The sequence below is a fragment of the Xiphias gladius genome, chromosome 24 (genome assembly GCF_016859285.1).
Source record: "Xiphias gladius isolate SHS-SW01 ecotype Sanya breed wild chromosome 24, ASM1685928v1, whole genome shotgun sequence".
Classification (NCBI taxonomy): Eukaryota; Metazoa; Chordata; class Actinopteri; order Istiophoriformes; family Xiphiidae; genus Xiphias; species Xiphias gladius.
Genome location: NC_053423.1, coordinates 5,702,316 through 5,729,924, shown reverse-complemented (window position 1 = coordinate 5,729,924; position 27,609 = coordinate 5,702,316). Strand labels below are relative to the sequence as shown.

At 40.0% G+C, this 27,609-nt stretch overlaps 1 protein-coding gene across 3 annotated transcripts in view; it reads left to right on the top strand.

Annotated features, from left to right (window-relative positions):
- Positions 1-451: 451 nt before the first annotated feature.
- Positions 452-27,609, top strand: part of khdrbs3 (KH domain containing, RNA binding, signal transduction associated 3) — a 95,185-nt gene continuing 68,027 nt past the window's right edge. For 2 of the 3 annotated variants that reach the window (XM_040121961.1, XM_040121962.1), the window contains exon 1: positions 452-593. In XM_040121961.1, coding sequence (XP_039977895.1) covers positions 503-593 — 91 coding nt within the window. In that variant the 5' untranslated portion in view covers positions 452-502. Of the gene's footprint in view, positions 594-1,448; positions 1,560-27,609 lie in introns of those variants that run through there. The other variant, XM_040121963.1, reaches the window with a different exon arrangement.

The following is a 27,609-nucleotide window of genomic DNA, read 5'->3' as shown; positions in this document are numbered from 1 at the left end:
CGGGACTCAGCACCGCGGACAGCTCCGGCGCGTCGCCCCGCCCCTTCCCCCCCCGGCTGCGTGTCGCGCGCGGCGACCAATGGCCGTGCCGGGCTTCAGTTCGGCACCGGATACAACGGAGGGAGCTTCAAAGGAGCCCGTCCACGCACAGAGGAGAGGGGGGACCTCCGTCCGGCTGTGATGCGTAGCGGGGCTCTGCGGGCTGAGCAGCACTTCGATGGGATAAAAAACCCCGCCGGTCGCATTTAGCCGCTGGTTCCGTGCGCGCGCGCGTGTTCCGCGAGGACTGAGGAATGCTCTTGGAGCGCGAGCGCGAATGACATTATCGCCCGCTCTGCTACTTGGCGGTGCCGCGACTTGGAAGCCTTTGGACGTTGAGCAAGTTTTGTTTGGCTTTTTCTTTTTTCTTTTTTTCTTTTCTTTTTTTTTTTTTTTTTTAAATTGACTTGAATTACATCTGAGCCGTTCACTTGGTCACTTGGAGGCCGAAGTCCAGGGCGACATGGGGAGCGAAAAGTACTTGCCGGAGCTTATGGCGGAAAAGGACACGCTGGATCCGTCTTTTCAGCACTCCCTCCGGCTACTGGATCAAGGTAAACGTCCGTGTTTCAATACCGAAGCGAACGGTTGAGGTGTGTGAAAAAGAAGGCGCTGGAGTCTGCACCACAGTGTTTGGGGCTGAACGCAGTTGGGCTGGGGGCTTACATGACGGCACCAGCCCGCGCCCAAGTTAAAAAAAAATAAGGGGTGTGTGGGGCGACTCACAATTCGCTGTTTGGTCAGAGTAAAATTGCGAGGTCCTTTTAGCATGGTGGCAGTTTCCCCCCCGACTTGTTATGCTGCGGAAACACGATAGTCCAGCCTTGTGCCGTGCGGCTCCGTAACACGGGGGCAGGTTTGACTGAGGACTGCAGCTCAAACCACGGGATACAAACTTTTTCCTTTGAACCAGACAAAACGGGGGGCACGCGAGACCACGAGCGATGCCGCTCTCGCTGTGTGCACCTCCCGTGTGAACTGTGCGTTGCCGGTTTTAAAAATGCCGACGAAGGCAACTGACGGCAAGGCGAACAACGCGTAGGAGCCTCGCCTGTTTTCAAACGGCACGGCCTGAGACGATAGCTCAGCGGTTATGAGGGGAGAGGCGGCGGCGAAGCCCCCCGAACGCCAAAGCCCCCTTGACACCCCGGTTTTTCCGGGCTACAGCCGTCCCCAGCGCACGCAGCCACGTGTGAGCTGTGGCGCACAGGGTGTAATAATCACTCTCTTATTCAAATGTACACGTGTTTCCCTGCTTTTGAAGAAGTGGACGTGACCGAAATGGAATTTGGAGCGGACTGAGCGGCGGCGGCGGCGGCGCTCGCAGACGCTCTAATTAATCCGTTGCACAACAAAGCCTCCCGCTTTGAAGCTGTCGGGAGTTCTGCAAACACTTCTTCAGACGCAGCCCCGTGGAGCTACTCGTGCGGGGAGGGCACCGTAATAGCATCCGAGTGCATCCTGCAAGCACCGCGCACGGGCTTTGTCTAGGCTCAGGCAGGCTGTGGTGGGCTCTAAAGGTAACAGACGAGGAGCTTTAGTTCACCGTGAACAGTCCTGCTGGACTGTCACTGCGTCTGTTCAGACGGCCGTGTCACTCCTAGTTGCTGCTTCCCAAACCCGGGACCCCAAGGGGTCCTTAAAAGGGCCCCCGGCAAAGTGAGGCAGGATTTAATTTGAGTGTTGTTTACTTGCTGCAGTTTACCAAATTGACAAGCAGAATTACTTTTCCTGATTATACTGTCCCCTTCTGAACAAGCTGCACTGGTGCTTTAGGGCTGTAGCCGATGTTTATTTCCATTGTTGATTGATCAGCCGGTTATTTTCTCAATCAATCGATTAACCATAAAGCGTTTAAAATGTCAGAATATAGTGGAAAATGTCGCTCATGATTTATTAAAGGCCCAATAACTTGTCAGTACAAAGCAAAGACATTCAAACTTAGAGAGGCAGAATATCCTCACGACCGTGTAGCATGCACTAGGAAACATTTGGCATTTGTGCTTAAAACACGATTTAAAGGATTAATTGTCTATTAGAACATTGTTTATTAAACTACGGGTCAGTTGATTTCTGTTGATTGACTAAACGATTAATTCAATAATCAATTTAGCTCAAAGTTTATCACATTACCACATATGCAAAAATCTTCCTCTCAGATATAACGGGATTGAATTATGTTCAGTTGGCTTTTGGGGTCCCATTAATAGCATTTTGGAACTGTTGGGATCTCCTGACATGAATGAGTTTGGCGTTCCCGCTATGGCCTCAGAGAGCCTACTGATGAAATAACTAATGCACCGATTTCAAAATGTGGCACATTTTTCTCGGCAGTGTAGAGAATGAAATACGGAATGTAAGACCCATGATTCGAGTTTAATGTGAAAAATGAAAAAACTCTATAATTATAGAATCACTGTCCTCTATTCATTCAGTGTATGTTGTTGTAAGTAATGAAATGACCCTGGCAATATCAGTTGTAGATTGGAGTCTTGTTTGAAAGAACAGACTTATGTTAATGCATCTTGCAGTGAGCTGATACATGTATAGTAAGTTAAATTCATTCCGGCCTGTAAGGCAGAGAGGGCTATGTTTTACTCAGCACTTTTTGTTATCAGCTGCTTTCGTTATTCAAATCTGGGTTGGTCTCTTTTTTTTTTTTTTTTTTTCAAAGAACACATATTCCCCTTACCCATAGAGAGAAGACTAGAGCACTGAATACTTAATGCCTTTTGAAAGACACTTACCAACCTTTTTCTTGACAGAGTCTCTCTTAAAGTCCTTTGTCCACACTGCAGGTCCTCTGTAGAGTTCAGCAAATATTGGCCATTTCCCTGAAATGGAATAAAAGTGATGGAATACTTGAAGTATGAGCTAGGACAAGCCAACAAATATTTTTAGAGTAAATGTTCCTCCTGTGTTTTACATTCAAATAGTTTTACCTAACACAAGTTAGTGATATAACAGTTCCAATAAAGTTAGTTTGCGATATTTCTGGTGGGGGCAAATATTGCAGTTGGACGCCATCGCAAGCGGCAGAATTAATCCATGACATTTTATGAAGTAAGCAGAACTCTGCGGTGCACAAAATTTGGCTGAAACAGTCTGCCACAACTCCAAAACTGTAAATACTGTTATCTCTCTCTTACACAACAGATGGAACATGACACAGCTTAATAGAGCACTTCTTCTGCCATCTTGCTGATGAGTTCTGGACTTGATTATGCAATTGGCAGGGGATGCAGGGAACGGAGCTAGAGTAACTAGAGTTACTGCATGCAAACGGCAAATATAAGATTACTGCAGGTCTGTAGAGACTTCCATTCAGAAGAAATTAGGGGAGCATTGTGTTCAAAGCCTGGGGACAGGGCGGCCTGCTTTGATAAGTCTGGGCCATTCGCAGGGCTTTTCTCCCTCAAGGACCATATCTCTGCCCCTGTGACAAGTCTCATACAGTCATCAGCACAACACACTTGGAGCTGGAGAAATATCTTAAACCAAAATAAGAGACGAGCAGGACCAGCGGCCTACATGGAATGAAAAATCCTCAGTTGCATACTAATGAGTGTCTCCTAGGTACGGAAACACCTCGGGTGACATGAACTGCATCTTTTATTTACATTAAATTAGTGCAACCCTACAGTACATGGAGGCACAAGGTCTGCAATATTTCCAATGTTTATTTATCTGTTATTTTCTTGAGTGTGAAAGTTCGTTCTTGACCATGGAAACAGGAGCTTGACAGGAAAAAATCTTAAATTTAGGGCTGTCGCTTTAAATCAAACTTCAAATTACCGTTCAAATGTGGGACAGTAAGGAAATGATCGATCTGACCCATTGCCTGCCCCGTTGCTCTCAGTAAACCGGTCTGCTGCTGTTCTCTTTGCAAACGCAAAATGGAGAACTCTAGCAAGCCATGCTAGCCAGTCATGTCACTAAAGCATCTGAGAAGTGATGTGTTGGGTAAAATGGAGAATAAAACTAAGGCTGTTTGCTGACTTTGTAAAATGCAATTGCTCTAATATAATGTTAGCTTGTCACTCAAGTAAGGCATTGGAGGCGCCACAAATTACCAAAACTAATTCTACAGTGTATTGTAGGCTCATTAAATAAATTTTCTGTTAGCTCAAAATCATTAGAACTATGTTTTGAAAAATTGACAGCCTTAGTTTGCTTAATGGCTTTTTTCATCAACATTCATGAGGATCCTGAGATGCGGTTGAAATCACCAGAAAAAACAAGAAAGTGGACGTTGAGTTAGGATGTTTTTTGGTTTTTCCCCAGAGGCAAGGCAACATCTTAAAATGGCTTTTGTCCAATAAACAATCTAAAATCCAAGATATTTAATTTAAAATGATTTAAAAAGACAGAAAAAACATTTCAAATTAATGACTTGACTGCCTGTACACTGACTCGAAACTACAGATATATTTAAAAAGACATTTCACTCCCAGACGGATCTTCGTCAGGTTAAAAATGTTTAGAAATGGTCACCATAGCTGTGTATATTCCAATAGGCTGATAGGATCTATGAGGACTGATATGGTTCAGCATCCTGACCACCCAGGGTGGTAAACATCTCAAAACAATTAGAAAATTCAAGGTGTATACAGTGAAAACTCTGACCAAAAATACAGTGGCAAAGGGTGGGAGTACAGAGCCAATAATACATCAAATATATCAAGTATATCAAAAATATCACAATTACATCAAATATAGTTGTAAGTTAAATGGAAGGAAATTACAATAAAACATAAAAATAGATTTCCACCAGAAAATCTCTATTAACTCACTCCACGTAACAGTGACTAACATACATGTATGGTAGTCAATGCTGATTTCCAGTAGTCTTGAACCGACATGTGATGGGTACACCCGTGCTCCTTCTGATTGCATTTTTTCAGTCAGCTAATTGAATCAAATTGTTCAGGCTCTAGAGTGAAGTGTTAGACTCTATAATAAAAAGCGAGAGAATCAATGACATTTAGGTTTATGCTTTGTTTGATATTACAATTTTGTATTTAATATGACATCTCTCAGTTTCACTTTCCCATCATGCAGACAGAAAGGGAAAAACACTGCACAACTATTATTACTATAATATTGTCATAGCTGTTAAGAGTTTTATGATTTAAATAGAATTCAAATTGCTGAAAAGTATTATAAATTGTGCTACTTCCCAAGAGAGATTGTTGTAAACAATACCAAGTTAAAAAATGTAAAATGTGTGTCCACCAGATGTGTTCTGTTTGTTGAGTATGTGGATGCAGAGAAGGATGTAGCCCACTCTGAATGTTTCAGAACCTCTGGCCCAGTTTGGACATTGTAACCTCGGTGCTGCACATAAGTCCCATATCTAGTCCTTTTTAATTGGACATTCTACAGCAGGAGCCCAGCACAATTTTTGCATTACATTAATAGCTGCAGCTGGCTTACCCACAAAGTGGAAAAAAAACCAAAACCAAAACATAGATAATCTGTACAGACCAAGCAGGTGTGGGAAAGTATACTTATTTCAGACATGATGCCCAATTGGTAATTCATACATTTCCATCTCATAAACAGAGCAGTAGGGTATTTTTAGCCATGTTTGAGTTTTGCCCCAAGTGATAGCAGTTCCTGGTTTAGAATGCCCAGAAGTGAACAAAAACAAGCTTTGGCATAGGATCAAAGGGAGAGATATCATTTTGTCGGGGAAGCAGTGTATGATAGCGATAATGATCTGTGGATCTGCGGCTGGTCGACACACTGAGCCACAAAGTGAGGCGAAGCGCGGCCACAGCGCTGAACCTGGCTGAGAGCTGACCGGTGATTTGACCCGCAGATGTAGTGAACTTGCAAGTGAACTGTAAGAGGGAAAACGGGGGAGATCCAGAAACCCGCTTTGCATTCAGACAAGCGTTGGAAGGCTGCTCAGCGGTGCTGTGGCTAAGAGGGGTTTGCAGAGATCTGCTTCTGCTTTGCTGCAGCTCCCACTGGTATTCAGGGGTGAAGTATGGGCCAGAATTAACACTGGGAGACTCCAGCTATGAAACCTAATAGCAGCTTGTTTACACATGACAAATCATGTGGCTGCATTGGTTTCACTGCTAATGAGGAATACATGTTCTCACTCAGATAAACCACTTGATAAGCTTTAATATAGTTAAAATATCAGACCAGGAATATTAACATGAGTCATCCGTGTTCTTCTGCATCTAAACAAACAGACACAGTAGTTATTGATAAGAAGTAATCAAATATATCACAACAGTGCAGGCAGAAAGCCATGTGCAGTCATTTTTAGCTTGAGGGGCATAATTGACCCTGTCTAACAATTGGAAAGTAGCCAGAAAGAGAAAAAGTGGCTGAAATACAATAAAGGATTAAAAGCTTGACAGGTACTAGGAACATACTTAAAGGTGCACAATATCAGATCAGATCAGATCAGATATTTCCTGACTTAATCTGGGAAATAGGAAACATTTTACATTCGACAATATTATGTAAATAAAGTATGAGTGTATGGCTGCAGCATTAAACAACAACAACAAAGCAAGACATTAAACAATGATGCGCTGAGAGAAAAAGCAAGAGACCATTTGGTAGTATTAAAATTGAGCAACATCTCAACTTTTTCTGGACTTGTTTTCTGCTCGAAACCCATGTTAAAACGTCAGCTCAGGAACTAGTACTTATAATTGCATTTACTCCATTCCAGCTGTTGGTTCATATATTCATGAACATATACATATTGCATGGGATACAGTCTCTACCTGGTGCCAATCTTGCCTTAGACTCAGCTTGTTGATTTAATGTTGAGGCTGTCAAATTTCCATGTAGAACATTCTGCTTCGGTATAAATGCTGCATTCATATTTCAAATGCCTCGAAGATGTGCGTTTTCTTCCGCAACCTGCAAGAGCACATTGCTGAAGGCCCGCCTTGAGCTTTCTGCTAGGACGGCTGTCCAAGAGGAGACTCTCAATTAAAGAGGCCAGCCAGGGCAGCTTAAATAATGCAAACTGCACTTGCTAGGCAGGAGTATGCTGTAACTTGATATTCCACATCTCTGGTAACGAGATCATTTAGAGGTGCGTGTTCCTAGGTCTTTTTTAAGGCTGGGTATAGTTTTACATTTTTTTGATACTGGTGCCAATACGGCAATACTGTTTTTGTTACCTTGCTTTTGAATTTTTCTACAGAACCCTTTTTCCATTAAGAAAGAGAGCCCAAGTTCTCAAATGTTAGATATGGTCTGAATCCAAGCAGCCACACGAGAACATTCAAATTGTAATTTGCGTAAACAAGATTAAAAATTGGCATGAAATGCTCGACAGTTTTCGATACTTGGTGCTAAAACCTTAGTGTTCACCTTGAACAGGCAGTATAGCTCTTTAATTGCAGGACAGATATTGCGAGGAGCCCATGCAATCACCTGAACAACATAACCTCAGCTCAAGTCTTCCCTGCATCACTTATGGATCCATTAATTATCATTTTATTGGCAGATAATGTGCTCCGCAGTATGCAGACAGACTAGGATTACACTGGATTAGTTTGAAAAGCAGGAGAAACCACAAGACTGTATCAATCTGTTTACTGTGCCTGAGACTGAGAGACAAAGGGAGATGAGGATTGAAAAGAAAGAGGGCAGGAGTGGGTTGGCAGGGCTGTAGAGAAGCTAAGAGTCCCCCTCCTCTGGGAAACGTTATTTGTAAGGGGATTGTACCAAAGTCAGTTACAAAAGGGAAACGTGCAATCTGGGGGGGGGGGCAAAATTTGGAGGAGTGGAATGGAATGGGACTTGAAATCGAAAAAAAATAGGTTATGGGAGTGCTGTCGTAGATGTGTTAGTGATAAAAAAAAAGTTCAGAAAATATAGAACTAGAACTATAGCAACTGTTGAACCCTGCTTTCGGACCATATACCTCAGTCCCATCTTCTAAAACACATTTTCAGTGTGCGTATACTGTACTTACAGGTGAAAAGCTAGAAGGAGTGGCGTATCTTATCCATGACCAAATCACTGTCAGTACTGCTATGATGAAAGACAAGTGTGATTTCCCAATCCACAAAGGATTGGAGTGGTATAAATTCATTGCTTATTTATTTGTGTCTCTGTGGAAGCTTTCCAAACACATCCTGCACTCCACACTCATACAGTAACATGATTTTAAAATATTTTTTTTTATTTTGTATGTGATGCAGTACAGAATGACAAGTATTTTCAGCTCAGTTTCTTATTTTCTTCCCTAAACCACAGTCACTATTTGACTTTGAAGCTTGTTTTTACTTGAAGGAGTCCTTTCTGTGGCCCTGCCTTGAGCTCCTTGTGACAGCCACCGTTTCCCTTTCCCTCTTCTTTATTTATGTCGTTTTGTGTGGTTGGCACCTCTATAGAGAGGATTGCACTGGATTAGCTTCCCCGCCTTCCCAACTGATCCGATCCATTTTGTGTAATCCAACTCAATTTAATTATGTTTATCGTTCCACCTCGCTGGTGCCAAGGAGCAGCAGCACACCTCTACCAAGATAAGCCCAGGGACCTTATGCCTTTTTGCATGTCTGCCTGAGCCTGTTGCTTTACAAACAGATGGTGTAAGTCACCTACACTCTGAGTAAAAACTGTGTTAGGTACAATATTATGTTTCAGAGCTCCCCTCGAACATCACTGTCAAATGGAAAAAATATCCAAGGCTGAAGATCATAACCTCAGTTTTTTTGTTGTTATGGGAATTTGTACAGTTTAACAGGGTCTCTATCCCTCGTCCCCTCTGATGTTAAGAGAATTAATGTGCCCAGTCTGTGTACAGTCCTCTTTATTACCTCTGTGAGTCTAGTCCTTGGAATTAGATATCAAAGGCTCTGAATAAAAGCATAAAAATAATGTTTCAAGCACAGTAGGCACAGTTCTAGGGCTCACAGATAGCCTGACCATGTTGAAAATCTGCCTTCTTTTTTTGTGTCTGAATATAGCAATTTTGCAGCAAAACTGTATTAAATTTTGTTGCGAGATTAAATGAATTTACACCCTTTGGGTACACAAAAACACATTAAGCACATTGGATTTATTTGAATGCTGCTCCGTCATCTGCACCGTCTCTGTCAAAACTCTGGTCTAATACCCTGGGTCTAATCTATTTTTTTACACCTGTTCTGTTGACAGGAAAAGCCCATTTTATATTATTTTTTATTTTTATTTAATATTTTAACAAGGTTATTCTGGTGAGATATACACCATTCCTTTCCAAAGGAACATTGTCACAGCACGGCACACAAAGAAACTAAGAGAACAGAAAATTCACATACTGTATGTCACGTAGAACATGCATATTGCAAATACCATCAAGAAAAATGAAAATGAAACAGGACCAGATTACATTTTTCTATCACCATACATGCAGTAGCTCCATAAAGTATTTAGACCCCTTCACTTTTGTACATTTATTTTGTAGAGATTTAATTTTATATGGATAAAATTGCCATTTTTTGGCTATCACTCTACACTCAATAACCCATAATGACGAAGTGAAAACATGTTTATAGAAATTTTTGCAATTTTGTTAAAAATCAAAACCTGAAATCTCTCATTTACAAAAGGATTCAGACCCTTTGCTGTGGCAATTGTGGTCAGGGGCTTCCTGTTTGCCTTAATTATCCTTGAGATGTGTCTAAAAATTGATTGGAGTCCACCTGTGGCAAATTGAATTGAATTGACATAGTTTAGAAAGGCACACAATTGTGTATATAAGGTCCCACACTGATTGTCAGGACAAAAACCAAACCATGCAGTCTCAGGAACTCTCTGTAGACCACTGTGATGAGATAGTGGCCAGGCATAGTTCAGGGAGAGGATATAAAACCATTTCTAAAGCTTTGAGTGAGATGGTCGTCCAGCCAAATCAAGTAACCGAGCAAGAGGGCCTTTGGTCAGGGAGGTGACCAACAAACCAATGGTCACTTTAACAGAGCTGCAGAAGTCCTTTGAGGATGATAGGAGAACCCGATGAAAGGACGACCATCTCAGCAGCACTGCATTAATCAAGCCTTTATGGTAGAGTGGCCAGATGGAAGCAACTTTGTGTAGAGGGCATATGACAGCCCCTTTGGAGTTTGCCACATGGCATTTAAATAAATTTGAGAGCATGAGGAAACATATTAAATGGTCTGTTGAGACAAAAACTGTACTCTTTGAGCAGAACTTCAAATACTATATCAAGCAAACCTGGCTAATACCATCCCTATGGTGAAGCATGTTGGTGGCAGCATCGTGCTGTGGGGGGGGGGCTTCTCAGCAGCAGGGACAGGGACACTGGTCAGGGTTGAGGAGAGAATGAATGCAGCCAAATAAAGAGAGGTCCTTGAAGAAAACCTGCTCCTGATCTGTAAAGAGACCTGAAGATGGCAGTTCACAGATGCTTCCCATCTGCCAAGAAGAACGAGATAAAGTGCCCAAATCCAAGCTTGTAGAGACTTACCCAAGAAGATTTGAAGCTGCAATTGCTGCCAAAGGTTCTACTTCTTCTACTGTAAGTACTGAATTAAGGGTCTGAATAATTTTGGAAATGAGTGATGTCATTATTTGATTTTTGATAAAAAAGCAAAGGTTTCTAAAAATAGGATTTCACTCTGTGATTACAGGGTATTGAATGTAGATTCATGGGCAAAAATGGCAGTTTTATACATTTGAAATTAAATCTACAACATAATAAAATGTGCAAAGGCGAAGAGCCACTGTATACTGTATGTTAATTGTCATTCTGATATAGTGGAAAGAAACAAAAGTTTTCAAAGGTCATCATTCTTTCATAAGTAACCATTAACTGCATTAATCTCCTTTGGTGCGTTAAGTATTAAATATCCTGCTCACCTTTTGAAAACAGAAAAAAAAGCGCAGGCTTTGGTGGCGGTGGACATGAATCTTTAATGAGCAAGGGCGGTGGGATAGCAGTAAATGAAAGTTAAGTGCATTTTCTGGGTTTTTGGAGCAGGAGAAGTTATCCTGTAATGTACTGAGAGAGAAGGAGAGATGGATGCTCATTTACCACCAGTGCCAAGAGACCTTTCCGCGTGTCCTGCTGGGCTGCTTGCTTCACTGTGTCTCCCGTCTCTATTTTAAGAGCCTGATATTAAAGCCTAATTGTGTTCAGAGTTTTTAGGGACATCTCCTTCTGTTTCTTGTGCCCCTTTTCTCTCTCCTATGGTATCAAACCAGTAAATCTTTAAAAACAGAATATGATGCAAAGCACAATTGGTAATTTGTATATTTGTACTTACTGAATCGTCTCATCTCCTCATTTCCATTAATACAGCACAGCAACCAGATGCAGCATTTACTTTTTTTTTTTGTCAGCCTGTTAATGTGTCACTACTGTTGCAATTGGCTGTATAACATTCATTAAGTCTTACAGGCAAACCATAAACAAGGGGTCAAACCAGCATATACGACCCTCATAACAAGCCTAGTTATCCATTCTCTCCTTGGCAATAAAATCTCACTGTTGGCTGAAGGCTCATATGTGCTCTTTGCCATTTGGCAGCACTTCTTATTATAGTTTGACCTAGGATTTGCCCAATAAGAGCCCTTCTAAAGTTTGACCTGGAAGTGGGTCTCTGTCTGCCTGTTAAATTTTTGTCTGTGTCTCCGTGATTAGTCTTCGGGAAATGTTTGGGGAGTGTATGGAATCGACAAAACAATGGCCTTGCAGGATGCTACGGGTAGTGCACAGCAAAAGCAACAGATTGGGGTTTTAATATTACAGACCTTTTATGTAAAAGGCGCCACTGTGAGCAAAAACTATCTGGGCAGAACCATAGAACTGTAGTTTCTCTTTATATATTTTAATTAATACTGAAAAAAAAATTAATGTAGTAACTCAATATTTAAGCCAATTTAATTATTCCAACATAATTATGCTAGTTCCCAGTGCAGTTTTGCTTGTTCCAGGACTTACCTAAAAATAATGTCAGTATTCAACAAGACTGGATGAGGCCGCTGGTTCATTTGTATCCATTAAATAACACTTCGTTCTACGCAAATGTTTTTTTTAGTCATTTTTGACTGATTTAAAATCCTACAACTCTTAGTTGTGACGGGAATGAATTTGGTGAAATTGCGTCAAATTGTATTTGGCGTCACTTCGACTTCATTTTAAAGCAAACTACCGAAAAGGACTAAAACAATGTGTTATTTTCACGATCCTTCCCGACTCACCCCAAGAAAAGAATAGCCATCCCTAAGACCACTCCTCTTCTACTGAAGATAGAAATCATCAAAAACGTGTCACAAATATATAGTTTCATTTAAAAATAAAATGTCTAAGTAATTTCCTGAAAAACCTGGGCACTGTGGTTTTTAGCAAATGTTACTCAGACAGCAGGAAATAGAGAATTTGTTGGGGACTATTTTCGGCTGCGAATTAATACACATTTGGCCCCCTAGTCAGTTTTTATAGTACCACGAGGTGTGGCGTATGTAGGATTGAGTCAAAATTAACTACACTGTGTTTTTTCATGACAGTGAACAGTATGGCTCACTGATGTGTTTTTAATAGTTAATATTCTTGTCCTTTAAGTAACTGAAATGAATGACTATTCAATTTTTTTTTCTTGATTTAAAGATCCAGATTTTTAGACAGTTTTTTTGCAATGCAAAGCATCTCTGTTAGTGAGAGATATTTATAAAGCTGACGCTGTAGCTTTTTATTAGACAGCTCATTCTTTGGTGACGAGATCACAAGTATTACAGCTCAGTTCTTTTCTGTCATATGCGAAGCATCTCAGGTAAATGTGATTATAATTACAGCGAGCATGCAGTCCACACAGTCGATGCCTCCTGAGCTGGCGTGTTGATGGGAGGCTGTAAGAAGCGAATGGATAGAAATCAAGTTTATAGATCTGTGGTCCGCATGCGCCCACCCCTCCACCGAAAGGCCAGGGTTTTAATTGCTGTCTGACCAGCGTTGGTTCTATGTGAAGATGGCCGAGGTTGATATGAGAAGCAGGGGGAAGGAATGGTTTTCTTTTTCTGTGGTTGTTGTATTGACAGCCTCTCATCCTGGAGGAGCTGATAAGAACATGGGATCCAGGGAGACACACAGAGGAGTGGATTGCATTTCAGGGCCAGGAATCCGAGCTGTTTTCAGGGACTAGTGAGCGTGAGGGTTCCTGTGCTGACAGTCATATCCAGCGCAGGTTGAAATCTCAGAGAGGCTCGCAGTATTTCCGCACGTCCACAGCTGAGGGACAAAATGCCAGAGCAGGTGACATGCATGAGAGAAAAGCTTGTAACCTTGTAGCATCAATTAAAACGGCTACAAGCACGTGGAGCATCGTATTCAAAATCAATGAGGGAAAGTGCATTGACTTAAAAAACAAAACGCAACCACAGGGGACCTTTCTGGATGCTTTATGTTAGGTCGCTGTTACAGCGCTGCTTCATTTACTGGAGCAGCTGCTCGAAAACAAAGGAGTATTCATGTTGGTCCTCCATTTTTCTTTTTGTTTGGTATACAGTCATTAGTTTTTTTATTTATTGAGCTTAATTAAATTTTTATTAAGTTTTAACGATATAAAGATGTGAGTACTGATAGTAATTATAGAATCATTGGTGAGTCTAACTGTATAGTCATTTTGTTATTATGTGTTATGTGTATTGTTAATTAGAATTCATAACCCGTATGAGTATTGAAGGCTGATACCAATAATTTTGTATTGTCGCTGCTGATGGCTGACTTTTGTTTGCCATTGTTATATCTTTTGTGCTATTTCTCATCTTTGAGTTTGACCATGTTTATGCCAATATATGACACATATTCCTGTTTTATTCTTCTCACAGAGGAAGAGCCTCTGAAAACTGATTTTACAACATCACAAAACTGTAAGATAAATGTGGTTCTTAACAGAATAATTAAAAGAATAATTGATTTACTGAACGAGTTTTGATTAAAAATATATGATGTGAAGAAAATTAAATTTCACGGCAGACTTTTGAGACCGATTCAGCTGTGCTCTGGTCAGGGAGGAACTCTGATTTATCAGAGCAGGATCACATCAGCGATCAATATCCTGTATGATGTGTAATAAAAGCCAAATATCTGGGCACACTAATACACATATCTAACCCTAGCATAAAGTGACATCACTCCAAACACTTGACTTATTCCTCCTTCTACTCCTTTACACAATGCCTCTGAGGCTGGAGAATCTGTAGGACAAATTGCACTGTATGTGTCATAGATCTCCTCGTCTGAAGTACATTAACCCCACTGAGCTCCTCAGGTTGCCCAGTGAGAGATAATTGTGATCCCTGCTGAGAGAGCCAAACTCTCAGGAGCCACTTTCCATTCATCACAAGGCACATGTTTAAAGCCTTTTTTCCTTTAGAGTTGAAGTGGTAATCCCACACTCAGTCCTATGATGTTTTCCCTATAACCTTTTCATTTTTGGTGGTTGTTACAGTTAACAGTAGGAGCCCTCGGCAGATTTCCAATTCAGTTTTCCCACAGGTATTTCAGTCCACGGTATGCAGAAATTAAAGTCTGCGGTTCTCATAAGAATCTACAACCTCTTCTATGACATACAGTATTTTACTTTTGATAATACCTCAGCTTTATTAACTTTCGATGTATATTAAAGTGTTTCAGATATGGTAAAAAAAAAGTGTGTCAATATTTCAACATGATCTTGTTGAAATATTGACAAAGTGTTCCCATGTCCATATTTGTGTGCAAAAAAGCATATTTAGTGTTTTTATTTAAAAAACAGAACAAAATATCCATTTAAAATCTGTTGCTTTTACTTTAAAAGTAATGTAATCCTAACATGCGTCTGTCCTTCTACTTCTTTCCTGTATTCACGATTAACAGTAAATTACCTGCATAAGTAAATGATGTTGGTGTATTTTTAGAATATATTATTGGACCGGTATTTACTAAAGGATTTTTTAACCATCCAGGTGAATACCTAGAATTTGATTCTGTATAATCTTACCAATGGTTTTACGCATATTTTTCCTCTTTGAGGCAAGACTTTGTAACTTTTGAAATAAGAAAACACATTTTTCCTCTTACAAAAAAGAATTCTAACTCATAGGCAATAAAAGACCCCCTCGCTCAATTCAGTACATGTAATGGTTTTAGTGATACAACCTTACCTGGTCTTGTATGACCACTAGCTTCTGATGGCTAATGTTTGTAAGCTTTAAGTAGATAAATGAAGTTTAATGAGTCAGTTTGCTGATTTTATGACTCATCTCTATTTGTGCTACTGTTACACTGAATTTTAGCATTTACCATCGACATGTAAATAGCACGTGTCTGCTTCAGCAAAAATTACATAAACTCACCTTAAAATTCTAATTTCTGTCCCTTTCAAGAGTACCAGTAGATGTCCAGTTAAAGAAGTAAATCATTATGAAATAGTATTGTTTCATATCAGACATAGTGAGCTTTTAATCACATATTTCTTCTACAATAATTTTATGCCTTACTTAAAAAAACACCAGGTTATTTATGACATTTAACATTTTTCAGTTTAAGACAACTCAAATCATGTGAGAGCTGTGAAGAATTTAAATGCTAACACAACAAGCTCATTCACACAGACCAGGGCAAAGCCCATCACATCTTAACTCCCATGTGCTGCTGTAGGCGACTTCCCGCTCCCTCCGTAGCAGTATTATTTAGTTCCAGTCTACCTATCGTTCTCTCCGCATAACACAAATAACCCCCCTGGCAATTGGTAGTGTCTGCCTCATTATCATATTTATTTAAAGTATCGTATGACCCATTTCATTCCAACGTGGGTTCCTCTTGTCATGATTGAGTAGTCCCATATTTAAGGGTAGTCTCCAGAGATGCTGCTGTGCATAATGGGAACATTACAATTAAGCGTAGTCACAGGTCTGTCCTTGTTATTAAAATGAAAAGAAAAACACATGTTTTGTTCCTAACTAAGCATTGTTCTAGGTTACAATGACTGCATGATTACATATTTATTACAGATTATTATTACAAACTGCAGACTGTAAAAAAGGAGCCCTCGATCTTTCTATGGAGGGGATGTTGGAAATCCAACTCACTCAATCAGTGATCTGTCATGAAAGCAATATGAGATGAAATACTGGATATGTTTGCCCGGTGGCTAGTGATATAGTATATAGAGTCATGTTGGTGAAAGGAAAGGGCTGCGGTGCTGCCCTCTGTAACGTGACCACTCTAATGGACCACATCTGATGAACGGTCATGATTGCACCAATAATACACAGAGAAATCTGTCTGATTGTCAGGTATACACATCAGTGCAAGCTTTAATGGCCGAATCTGTCACTAAACGTCTTGAGCTTGTTCACAATGGCCACTGGCCTGTGGCTGGTAATGGAAGATTAATAACAGGCTACCGGTCCATCTCTGTTTGGAGTTATCGAATGGTTTCCCTTGGATATGTTTCTCAGGACTTGGCCATGTCTGGGCTGTATTGATCTGCTGCTTGCAAATTTATGGTTATGTTTCTTCAATTTGCACAAAGGCAAAAACATTGTTGCCTCTGCTGGCATCAGTCATTGACCTTCCTGCAGATGTAGCTGCGGCAGTAGGTCTCGACTCTATCTGTCCCTCGGTCCCAGAGGGTCAAACCCTCTCCTTTCGTGCAAACGTGAATGTCATCGTTGTTATTTCATACATCTAATTGATCGTGACCTTCTCAGTGCTTTACACTTAGGAAACATTTATTGATAAGTGTTGCTCTCTGTTGCTTTTAATGTGGTACATGCTAATATGATATGGCTATTTGCATTTGGGGATGCAGATCATTGGCTCGTTGTTTTAGATTATTCATCTGATTTCAAACACATAATATCCACACTGTCATGCTGTACTTGAGCAGGGCTGATGAATTTTTTAAAGAAGTGTGTTAAAGGCCTTTGGTAACCTAAGCCATCATGTTTTCCTTTCAAAACCTAGCCTAACCCACTCGGCCCTATACCTCCATACTTTTTGCCTCAAATTGATTTAACCTCAGCACCGGCTTTAGCCTCAGATTTAGCTCCCTGCCAACCAGGCAACCCTTGCCCTGTTCTCTGTCCTCACGCTGTCTTGTTTGGCTTCAATGCACAGGGTTTCATTACCTCAGCCTTAGTCAAATGGCTGGGAGCTCTGGACTGATATTTCAACTCAGACATAATTAATGAGATGTGCATGTCTGGTTCTCCCTCCTCTGAGCAAAGCATTGTAAGACGTCTGCTGGGACCAAGTATGGCCGTTAAGAGCAGCAGGAAGAAGAGCGGAGACTTACTGCAGTTACTGAGGTGCAGCAACGCTAGAACCACGATAAAAAGGCAATTTCATGTGTTCTGCAAGAGAAAAAAACCATACTGACTGCACTGTTTTTGGATTGGCTGTACTGTGACTCTTTCTATTACTTAATATTAGTTATGCTTATTTAGGTCAGAACTTTGAAACACATCCATCACTCCAATGCTCTGGATTCATGGAGAACATACTGTGCTTTATATAAGACTGCCTTAAGCACATGAATTTCTAAGCAGAATCTACTGTATGTAGTCCTGACTTGTTTATCAATGCAGAATAAAATTTAAATAGTAAACACCACAGGAAAATATGTTGGCACTCTTAGGCGGAGCGAAAAGAAAATGTTTATAAAGAGCCTTTATTTAGTCTGGGATAATGGTTGAAAACATCAACTGGTTTGGCTTCATAAAGGTGGAGATGATATAGACAGTTAGATTAAAACTGACCAGCAAATAGAAAGAAAGAACAAGTATCACAGTGATATAAAAATCATGAAAAAAATCAAATAAAATATTACAAATCAGATTATGGAGTACAATGAATTTCCTTTAGGGCTGTAATTAATGATTATATTCCTTATTAATTAATCTGCCGATTATTTTTAAGATTAAAATGATTCATCATTTAATGTAAAATGTCAGAAAATTGTTAAAATATTCATTCCCGTTTTCTCCCAGTACAAGGTGACTGCCTCAAATGTCTTGTTTTGTCTGACCAACAGTCTAAAACCCAAAGATATTCAGTTCACAGCGATATAAAACAGAGAAGCAGAAAAATCTTAAAGAGGCTGACAACTGCACTTTTTTGACACTTTTGCTTGAAAAATGACTTAGATGATTAAAGGTTAGTTTTGTTGATTATTTATCAGACAATCAGTTAATTGATTAATCTAATTTTAATCATGACGTACAATTAGGAAATGTTGTCTATATAAAAGGACTGAAAATTAAAATGATTAGTCAATTAATCAGAAAATTAATCAGCACAGTTTGATAATGATTAATCATTCAAGTAATTATTTAAGTAAATTATTATATGTTATTATATATATGATTACACATTATTATCATCATTATATATATTATATTTTCTGGTTTTCTTAGTCTAATATGTAAGTAAACTGACTATCTTAGAATTTTGGAGCAATTGTTGGACAAAACAATGCAACTATAACACTGCACTCCTGCACAGTGTTATAGTTGTTTCGCTCATCTAGTTTATTCACTAAAGGCTCTGGAAAGCAGGGCACTAAAAACACAACAATTACAACAAAGCTGCTTTGGCACAATGAATAAAGCCCTGTGGCAATGCTAATATCATCATAAACAGGATATGCCATGTTTTGTAATGGCGGTTTTGGCTCAGCATAACAACACCATTGTATTTAGATGCAGTTTTCTGGCAGTTTTCTGATCAACATTGTTTTCAATTATACCACTTGACATTCTGGCTCCAAATTAGTGAAATGGATATAGATACTCAAAAATAACTTCTGTGCTGACTCAGAGATAACTTTCCACCTGGTGTCTCGCTTGTTTAGTCTTAATGCTACTAGGTTGAGTTCATTATTTTCAGCGAGTTAGAGGGTTTGATGTTGGGTAGGCAATTGATCTTGAAGAAGAATATTTTATTTTAAGTGTTTTAAGGAGTCAATAGTCTGTCTTTTAAAGGTTTTATTGGCACATTTTCATGCTTTACAATTTAAAATGAGCTAGATTGGAGTATATTCTCCACCAGCAGCATGGTTAACAACACAAAACTTGTGTATGACCTTAAGCTGCTGAGATTCCATTCCATTATCACCTGCTGACAGTTGGCATGCGCGTACTTCAAAGGGATGTTTCACACCCAGACTTTCACAGCGATCATTTAATGGGGGGGCTGTTCATTGCCAAATTTCATGCAAACGCACTTTCTATTATCTGCCATTGTCGTAGCACAACAGCAGTCCAGATGTTTTTTGTGCAAATTTAAATAACCCATTATCCCTGTAAGGAGCGATTTAATTCTGACCAGCTCCAAGTTTCGACTCAGACCCTAACCGGGTGAACTTGACGACAGCAGTGGACAGCTGCCTCCTATATTTTTCAACTCAGAGCTGCTGTGCTAATGATGTGCAGTGGGTGGTGATGCACTGAGGCATTACACATGCCTCTGCCATGGTGTGAAAATGGATTCTCACTTCCAGATGACATAAAGCCACGTCTTCGATGTGTTACACAGTGAACTGTCATCCTGAAGAGTATGCATACCGTTCACAGTCCCTTGTTTTTTCTCATTTTCACAGCCCTATTTGCTCATACGTCTCAGGTCGTGGGTCTGACATTGACAACGCTGTCAAATATTACTGTCAGACGATATACCAAGAGCTAGAGTACTAGCCTACATCTCTAAGATAAAGGACAATAGAGGGAACAATGCCTTAACAGCGATGTCTTACCTACCGGTTAAGCCACTCAGTAATTGGGAAACAATCCTTGTTTTTTTTCAGCTTTCCCTCCCCTTGAATTTTTACTCTTGTTGTTTTCCTTGCTCTGGTTGCTTGACTAAAGCAACGTGCCAGTGGGTGACAACACACAGCAAAATATGGTTAACATGTTTCATGTGACACTTCAATTTCCTCTCTGTCAATCAGCGCAGCTGCTGTATCTCTCTTTTTGCTCCGCAAGACTGACAGCTCATGATAGATCTAGTTCTTGGTTAGCGGCAGAAACGTGTGATTACACACACAAGCATGCAAATACATGCATATGTGCAAGTGAGACCTACATACATCTGCTTGTACTTTGCATACGCACACACATACTGCAGGAAACTCCATCTAAACAAGTCTTTAGGTTAGGACTGAGTACTGAAACAAGTGACAAACACCCACCTTTCATGAGACAAAATCGTTTCTTGAAATAAAGCAAATAGCTGCACAGACACCAAGACTTGAATCAGAATAATTGGTCCTAAATTCTAGCATTGGATGTATTTTAATCCTGGACTAAATTATTTTTTATTTTTTGTAGTATACAAAATAGCAGCCCTCATGATTTATGTCAACACAGCTGGTTCTAAAATAATTCCCTGAAAATGGATTTTGTTTATAGTAAATCCTACACAATCTGGGCACAGAGGTGAAGGCCCTCCTGTACGTCTGCTGTATCTTCGGTGAGATTGTCACAAAAACAGTGTGTCCTAGAGAGACAGCCGGCGGCGTTGCTGAGTCGACAGCCCTGCTGTGTCCTAGAGTAGTCCATTAGCTCTACCTGCCCTTTTTCTCCACAAGATCCCTACAGCACTAAATGAAGCCAGGCATATTTTCATCTTCCTGACAGCCTAGCTGCAGCCGCAACCATGGGAGATGGAGGTCTCTGTCAGCCTGCACATTCTGCCACATTTCTGTCGGCAGGACTGGCCCAGATGCTGATGCACAGACCACTATGTCCTTTATACAGGTCTTTCCTCTTATGTTGCTTTTTCTGAGCAACAGATTTGATTACATTGGGGAAGAAGGAAGATGTGGTCACCATGTATCTGAATGTGAATTTCCCACTGTATAGCTAGTACTTTGCAAAAGAATAACATTGTTGAACCAGTTGACAATTTTATTTCTTAGATGTTGAAGTGTTCTGGAGGCAGAAATGATGTAATTTTTTAAGTCAAAATTTAATTGGAAATGCCATATACCACACTTTGTCTTGTTGAGTTCCATTACAAAGGCCTAATTAAAAAGGCAAGAGGTATACTAATTTCTTTAAACCTAGGACTCCTTCCACTAGCTGAGATCAAAGAAATAACCATCTGAGTACTGAGTTGTCCAAGTTAGCTAGTTAATCTCCAAGTTCAAATGAGCCATAGCAGCCTGAAGCTGTATCTAGGCAACATCAGAGAAGCAGTGATGTAGTGGTAGCTGAGGAAGTTGCTACACAAATCTGCACTTGTGCACATGTTCACAAACCACCTACAGTGTGTCTATTGAAGTGTTCTACTGCAGAAGCAGCAAGAGTCTTAGTAATTATCTAAATCCAGAACAGTAACAGCAATACAAATGTCTGTTAAAAAAATTCAAAACCAGTATTTGATAAAACACAAAGCAGCTGCAGAGCAAGTCCTTCCTCTAGTCCTAATCTGCTGTTCTGAAACTCTTGAAGTATGTATCATTTAAGTTGCTCATTATTTGGTAGATTTAACATAAATAGGTAAAAGATACAATCCATTTACTGGCTTTTTCTGGAAATTTCAACTGCATCCCATGGTCGTCAGCAGCAGATAGAGTTTAAGTTTGAGTCATACATGAGACAGTTTGAGCAAACCCCATCTTCGATGAAGACCGTAAGATGCAGTTGAAAGCCCTGAGAAAAGCAAGTAAGTGGGCCTTTGATTTAAGATTAATCTGTCAGATTTTATGAAAGACTGAGAAAGGTCAGTAGATTGAGGTGATTTTGTTGTTGCTGTCTTCAGCTCAAGCTAAAATTATATTTCTGCAAAGATACGAGTTTCAGTGGAGTTATGTGGAGAGGGGTATTAAGGCTAAGGTTAAGCTGATGCTTACGCCTCTGAATTTTCAACACTTTGTACGGCCCTGCATTCCAAGCAAACTGTTGGTTGATCAACCTTCCTATTTGGAAGTAAGCTCAAAGTGAACAAAACATAATCTCATCACCTAGGGTTGCTATGAATAACACGTTAGCAACAGTGGCATTAAAAATTGAGTCACATTTCTGGTCATCTGGTTAATAAAAGTCCAATATTCACTTTCCTTTAAGATGTGTTTTTAGCCACTGGGAAGTACACCTTTAACACCTTTCTTTAAGGGAAATGGAATAGTGGCAAAGAGAGGTCACACCACATCAGAAATTTGGAAATGGTTCAGATTTGCTGATAAGCTATGCAGACAAAGACTGGAGACACAACAAATCCTCCCACCTTTTGAAAAAGTAACGTTACCATCCCACCATCCCAGTGTACAGAAAGCCAAAGTCTGAGCTCCCAAACTGCTAGCAGTAGCACCCAAGCTTGCAGACAAGCCTCTTGGGGTAACGTCAGTTCAAACCCCAGCAGCAGTTGCTGCTGTCTGCCTATTCAGTCGTTACCCATTATCATAAGAGGTCAAAAAGGAGCAGGGACTCGGCGAGTCCAATTTCAAATTTTACAACAAAAGACATGACACCAATTTGAAAAAATGGATTTCGAAACCTGAGGAAAGGGCCTGGTTGACTCCAGGTATAAAGTTCCAGGACGGAAACATTTTTCAAAAACGCACTGCCTCAGCTTTATGCAGAATGCAGAGGAAAGGTGGAAGATCAGCTTTACACACTTTGCCACCACTTCTTATCTGTAGTGTAGCGGTACGGCAGAGCCGCACTTCAGCGTAATAAACATAAATGTTAAATCATGTTGGTTTTAGACAGTATCAAATTCAAAAACAAATGCTTGAAACTAAATATACCCCTTCAAAAAAATCAAATTTAAAGCTATTCTGTGGAGTTTGAGTTTCAGTTGTACTCACCATAACACATTGTGTGTATCCTTGAGGTTTAACAAACATGTTGAATTTGTTTCCTTCCTCATTAATGGTATTAAATGTATACTGTATATTGATATTGATCATATCGATCAGTATTAAAAGAATTTGATAATGTTTGGTTATGTCGCCCAGCCCTTGTTCCAGCAAAAAAAACTGTAATAATTTGACCCATTGTTTATGTATAAAATCATGAAAATTATTAACATTTGGATTAATGTAGCTTTAACATTACAAACACAGTTTGTACAAATGTGAAAGACACAACCCTGTCTTCTAGAAATAATGTTTCTATACAACTAAACTGCAACAGCAAATATGTTTAGTAACTTAGAAACATAGATGCTGACTGGATTATGTTCACAACCAACGTTTTTTTGAATGAATGAAGTACTATATTTATTAACAGCAGAAGAGTCACCAAGAGGAAGTTGGGGTGGATAGTGGGCAAACAAAGGTTTATGCAACAAAAGTACTATGGTTAAGGTTGGGGAAAGATTTTGGTTTTTGTTAAATATAAATGAACATGTTGTGTCAGAAGTCACCGTGAACCTTTTCTGTATTAAACCAGACCAGGATCTTTCCCGAACCTTAGCCAAGTGCTGTGAGTGTCTAAACATAACCATAAAAAAGTTTGATAATGCTGGAGTCACTACAAATGGATATTGTACTGCAAGATCAGATATTTTGGCAGAAAACAAATATGTTATGAACATTTTGTTCATGTTCAGTATCAACGTATTTGCGACTTGCTAAATTCATCAATTAACAACATATCCTCATTATGCTAATGGAAAAAGTAATCTGGAGCAATTCTGTTTCATACAAAATTTATTTGCAGTTGCAGTTTAGTTGTGTAGAAATGTAATTTTTAGGAGACAGATTTGAAAGAAAACTGCCACCCAAACATCTCTGAATGACACCTGAGCACATGTGCTTACGTGCTGCCCGAGGCATGTGCCAGCCTTGACGCTTCAGAAGACACAGGTTATAAAAACTTGAGGCTGGCTTTGTGCGCGGTTACTTTATGAACGAATGGTGTAGTAGTAGGTAAACACATTAGAGGTGTATGCTTAGTAATAAGTATACATAATGCACGGTGAAGACGAGGTGACTACACTTTGTATACTTACACGGCTTCATGACTAAATGGAAAACCGAGGCGTAGTATTTTATGTTATATTCTGACAGAAGTTCTTTTACTGACATTTAAGTTTGCTACTCATATAAGTCCACAAAGCATTACTTTTCCTCAGCTCTGCACATTGAGAGCTAATCGAACCATCTGACTTCAGAATAGCTCTGTTTCTGAAAAAAAATTGTAAAACAAAAAAACTCCAGTCTGCCGAAAGAATGCTACCCCATAGCACCAGCTATACCTGAAGTATTTATGTGCAGTTTGAATCCGCAGATGCTAGGGGAGAAAGCTTTCTGTGGTGTGGAGGAGTTGGCATAGCAGCTCAATCTTAAGATATGGTGGCCTATACAAAACTCCCTACCTACTCAAGTTAGAGATACATTTAGATGTGTAGATCAAGTGCCATACATTTACTCTTTTGTGCAATGTGTAAACTAACAGAGACAGTACAATCCAGTGCTTCTGCTAATCGTTTACTGTTTCTTTTCCCAGAGAGCTCCCGTGAAAATGTGTTTATTATCTTTCCCATAATGCTTCTCCATCCACAGTTATTATAATCAAGGATTTGCACAGTTGTGAACACAACTTTCAGATGTTTAAAGTCTGCATACACTCACACCCACTGTGGGTTTCCAGTCAAGATTCCAGTTGTCAATTCATAGTGTGAATGAGTCATACTGAGCACTGCTGTTACAGCTTTCCCCTCCTGCCACTGCTCCTCTGTGTGGTTCAGTTACAGCTTTAATTTTCTCCATCCTGATATTGTTTGGAGTCAAGGTAAAGTTCTCGAGGCTGTGAGGATGTGGCTGCGGAGAGCTAAAGTGTCGTCCATTCTGGTGTGTGGTCGATAATGAGACTTGGAGAGTGGCATGAATAACTCCATGAACTCTCTTTCATTTTCTTAATCTCTGCCCACAGGCCAGTCCAGTAACACTGAGCCATTATTTTCCATCAGTTTGATTGTTACTTGATCATACATATCACCTCCTAGGATAAAGAAGGGAAGGAAATGCCCGCAGAAAAGAAAAACGCTCTGTAACTCAATACCTTTAATAAAGATGGTGAACAAATCTCCTTGTTAAGCCCCATGTAGGATGATTAACTGCAGACTTCCTTGCAACTTCAGGCCCACGAGCAACTTTTGACCTCAGGCTACCAGACCATAGAGATATAAGTGGCCGCAGGACAAGCATTCCCTCTGCTTCGGGCTTTGACCAAACACAATGAACCTCACAAAGGAGCATATCGCTTTTTCTCATTTTCTTCCTGTTGATCTTGTCAGCAAGCCGGCTCCCCATCGACGGTTCTCTGCAGTATCCTCTTTCATAAAATCCCAGGTTTGATGTGCTTCCCGGGGATCTGGTAAGCGCTTGGCAGAGCACACTGGGTGACTCAGTGAACACGGATTCAGCAGGCTGACACTATCGCTCCTACAGCGCTGGCCTGAAGCGAGGCTAAGCATTCAAAATTGATTTAATCACTTAGAATAGGAGCGGAATATAGGGAATCTCTGTTCATGTCTTGTAAAAGCTTTACCATGTACAAAAGGTTAATCAGATATGGTGTCCTTCTGGAGACTGTGCTATCAAAGTAGCAAGGGTTATTTTCAAAAAGGACTCCAGATTAATCAATCAATAATGCCATTCGCTGGGTCACTCAGATTTGTTACAACAAAAATAGAGAGAAGGTGAGTAATGCAAGTGAAAAAGGAGGGTAAGGTGTAGGATACAATGGTCAGGACATAAGACAGTAGCAAATAACACCTTGACACAAAGTGGACTGACGTTTATTATTGTCTATATCGGGAAACATTGCTAAAATAATTAGTTGATTTATGTATTAGTTGACTCAAAGAAAATGAACCAACAACACCTTGATACTCGATTAATTGTTGAAGCGGCTATAATGGATATTTTTTATAATAGCAATGTATCAAATGGCAACATGAAAACAATTTGACAGTGTGAAAGGCATTCTTACAGAGACTCTCACAGTAATGAACTTACAGAGAATTATGCCCTGAATCTGCAGCTCTCCTTTATAGTGAGTGTCAGTTCAATGTCTATGTGTCCGGACCCCGACTTTTCTGTTTGTGGTTCACAGCTACAGGAGCTATGGTGCTCCGTAGCTGCTGGACATTTAAATAAGCAACTGTTTACGAACAAGTTCATTATATCAGCTTAAAAGGTGGCCCCCAAGTGGCCAAAGAAAAAGAAAAACAAACAAGAAACAACAGTTGTTACAGGTTTAAGTTATATATCAAGTAAACATCAATGCTGAACACTTTCTGTTTCTAGACTCTCACATGTGAAGATTTGCTTCCTTTCTATTTTTTCTATTTTTGTGAATTGAATATCTTCAGACCTTTTGGTGTGATGAAAAAAGCATTATGATGTCACTTTAGGGTCTGGAAACTCAGGACTGGCATCTCACTGTTTTCTGACATTTTACAGGAGACTTTTTTCTCCAAGAGAAAATCATCGATGAAAATTAATGAGTGAATTTATGAAAATGTCTGAAAACGGCCAATGTTTATAACGTGGAAGGAGCATGGTGTTCCGATAGCACCTTAAAATCTGCATAGGGAGGAGGCTGGGGTGGATGGATGGTGACTCTTACACAGGAGTCTGTTGTTCATTTCACGTTTTCTCCAAACAGTCAATTTTGCTCTCTGACAGGGAAGATTCCCCAACCCTAAGCAAACTTTAACCATAGTGGTGTTAGAACACAAAATGGTCTTATGAATCATTTTTCAGTGCTCTATTTATTGTTAACAGGGGCATCGGATCAGAAGACGCCTTTATGGGTCACTGCGGAAGCCAAACAACTTATTTTTCAGTTAGTATAAAGGACTGGTGCACTTACCAGTTGTTTTATTAATCAAAGAAATAATCAGAGTAGTTGTTATTAGCTGGAGCACTACCGGTCCAATGTTGAAGTTCAACATCACACCATGGCCACTTAACAAAGAAAACAAAAACATGAAAACTGAAAGTTCCTAACCCAGTTTTTGTTTGTTACTCTCATACGAGCACAGGAAAGCACTGAGACAAGGGGCCTGGCTGTGGGATTTCTTATTTTCACAGCTTGATAAAATAGTTGAGAAAATGTCAAGGGTTTTACTGAGGACTCAGTTTGTAGCTGTGAAACATGAGGACAGCCTTTTGACATAGACACTAATTTGCACTGCCTTGCTTTTGCACACTCCAATTTCCCATTATTTCTTTCGTCAGAGTACACTCTTACACTCTTAAACAGTGTGACCTTTTAGCACAGACCTGATTGAAGTAGCTTGTGTTGCTATCAGCGGGTACTAAAATGCTTCATTCATACCAGGGGGAGGCAATGATGATCCCTGGTGTCATAACGTGTAAAACCACATACCAAGCCATGGCCAAGGAGTCACTGCACTGTTAGCTGCACTGCAAATAAAAATGAGATAGGAACTATGTATGAAAACAATATGGGCTTCTTTCCCGGCAATTAGTCTTGACTGAATCGATGAGCAGCTGGATTGTCTTGTTTTTCAGCATTGCTCTTGGCTCACAGATGATACTGGTATTGTTAGACAAGTCTTTTCTGTGAAAATGATATCAGATTTATTTAGAAAATATCTTTTGCAGGGGTCTC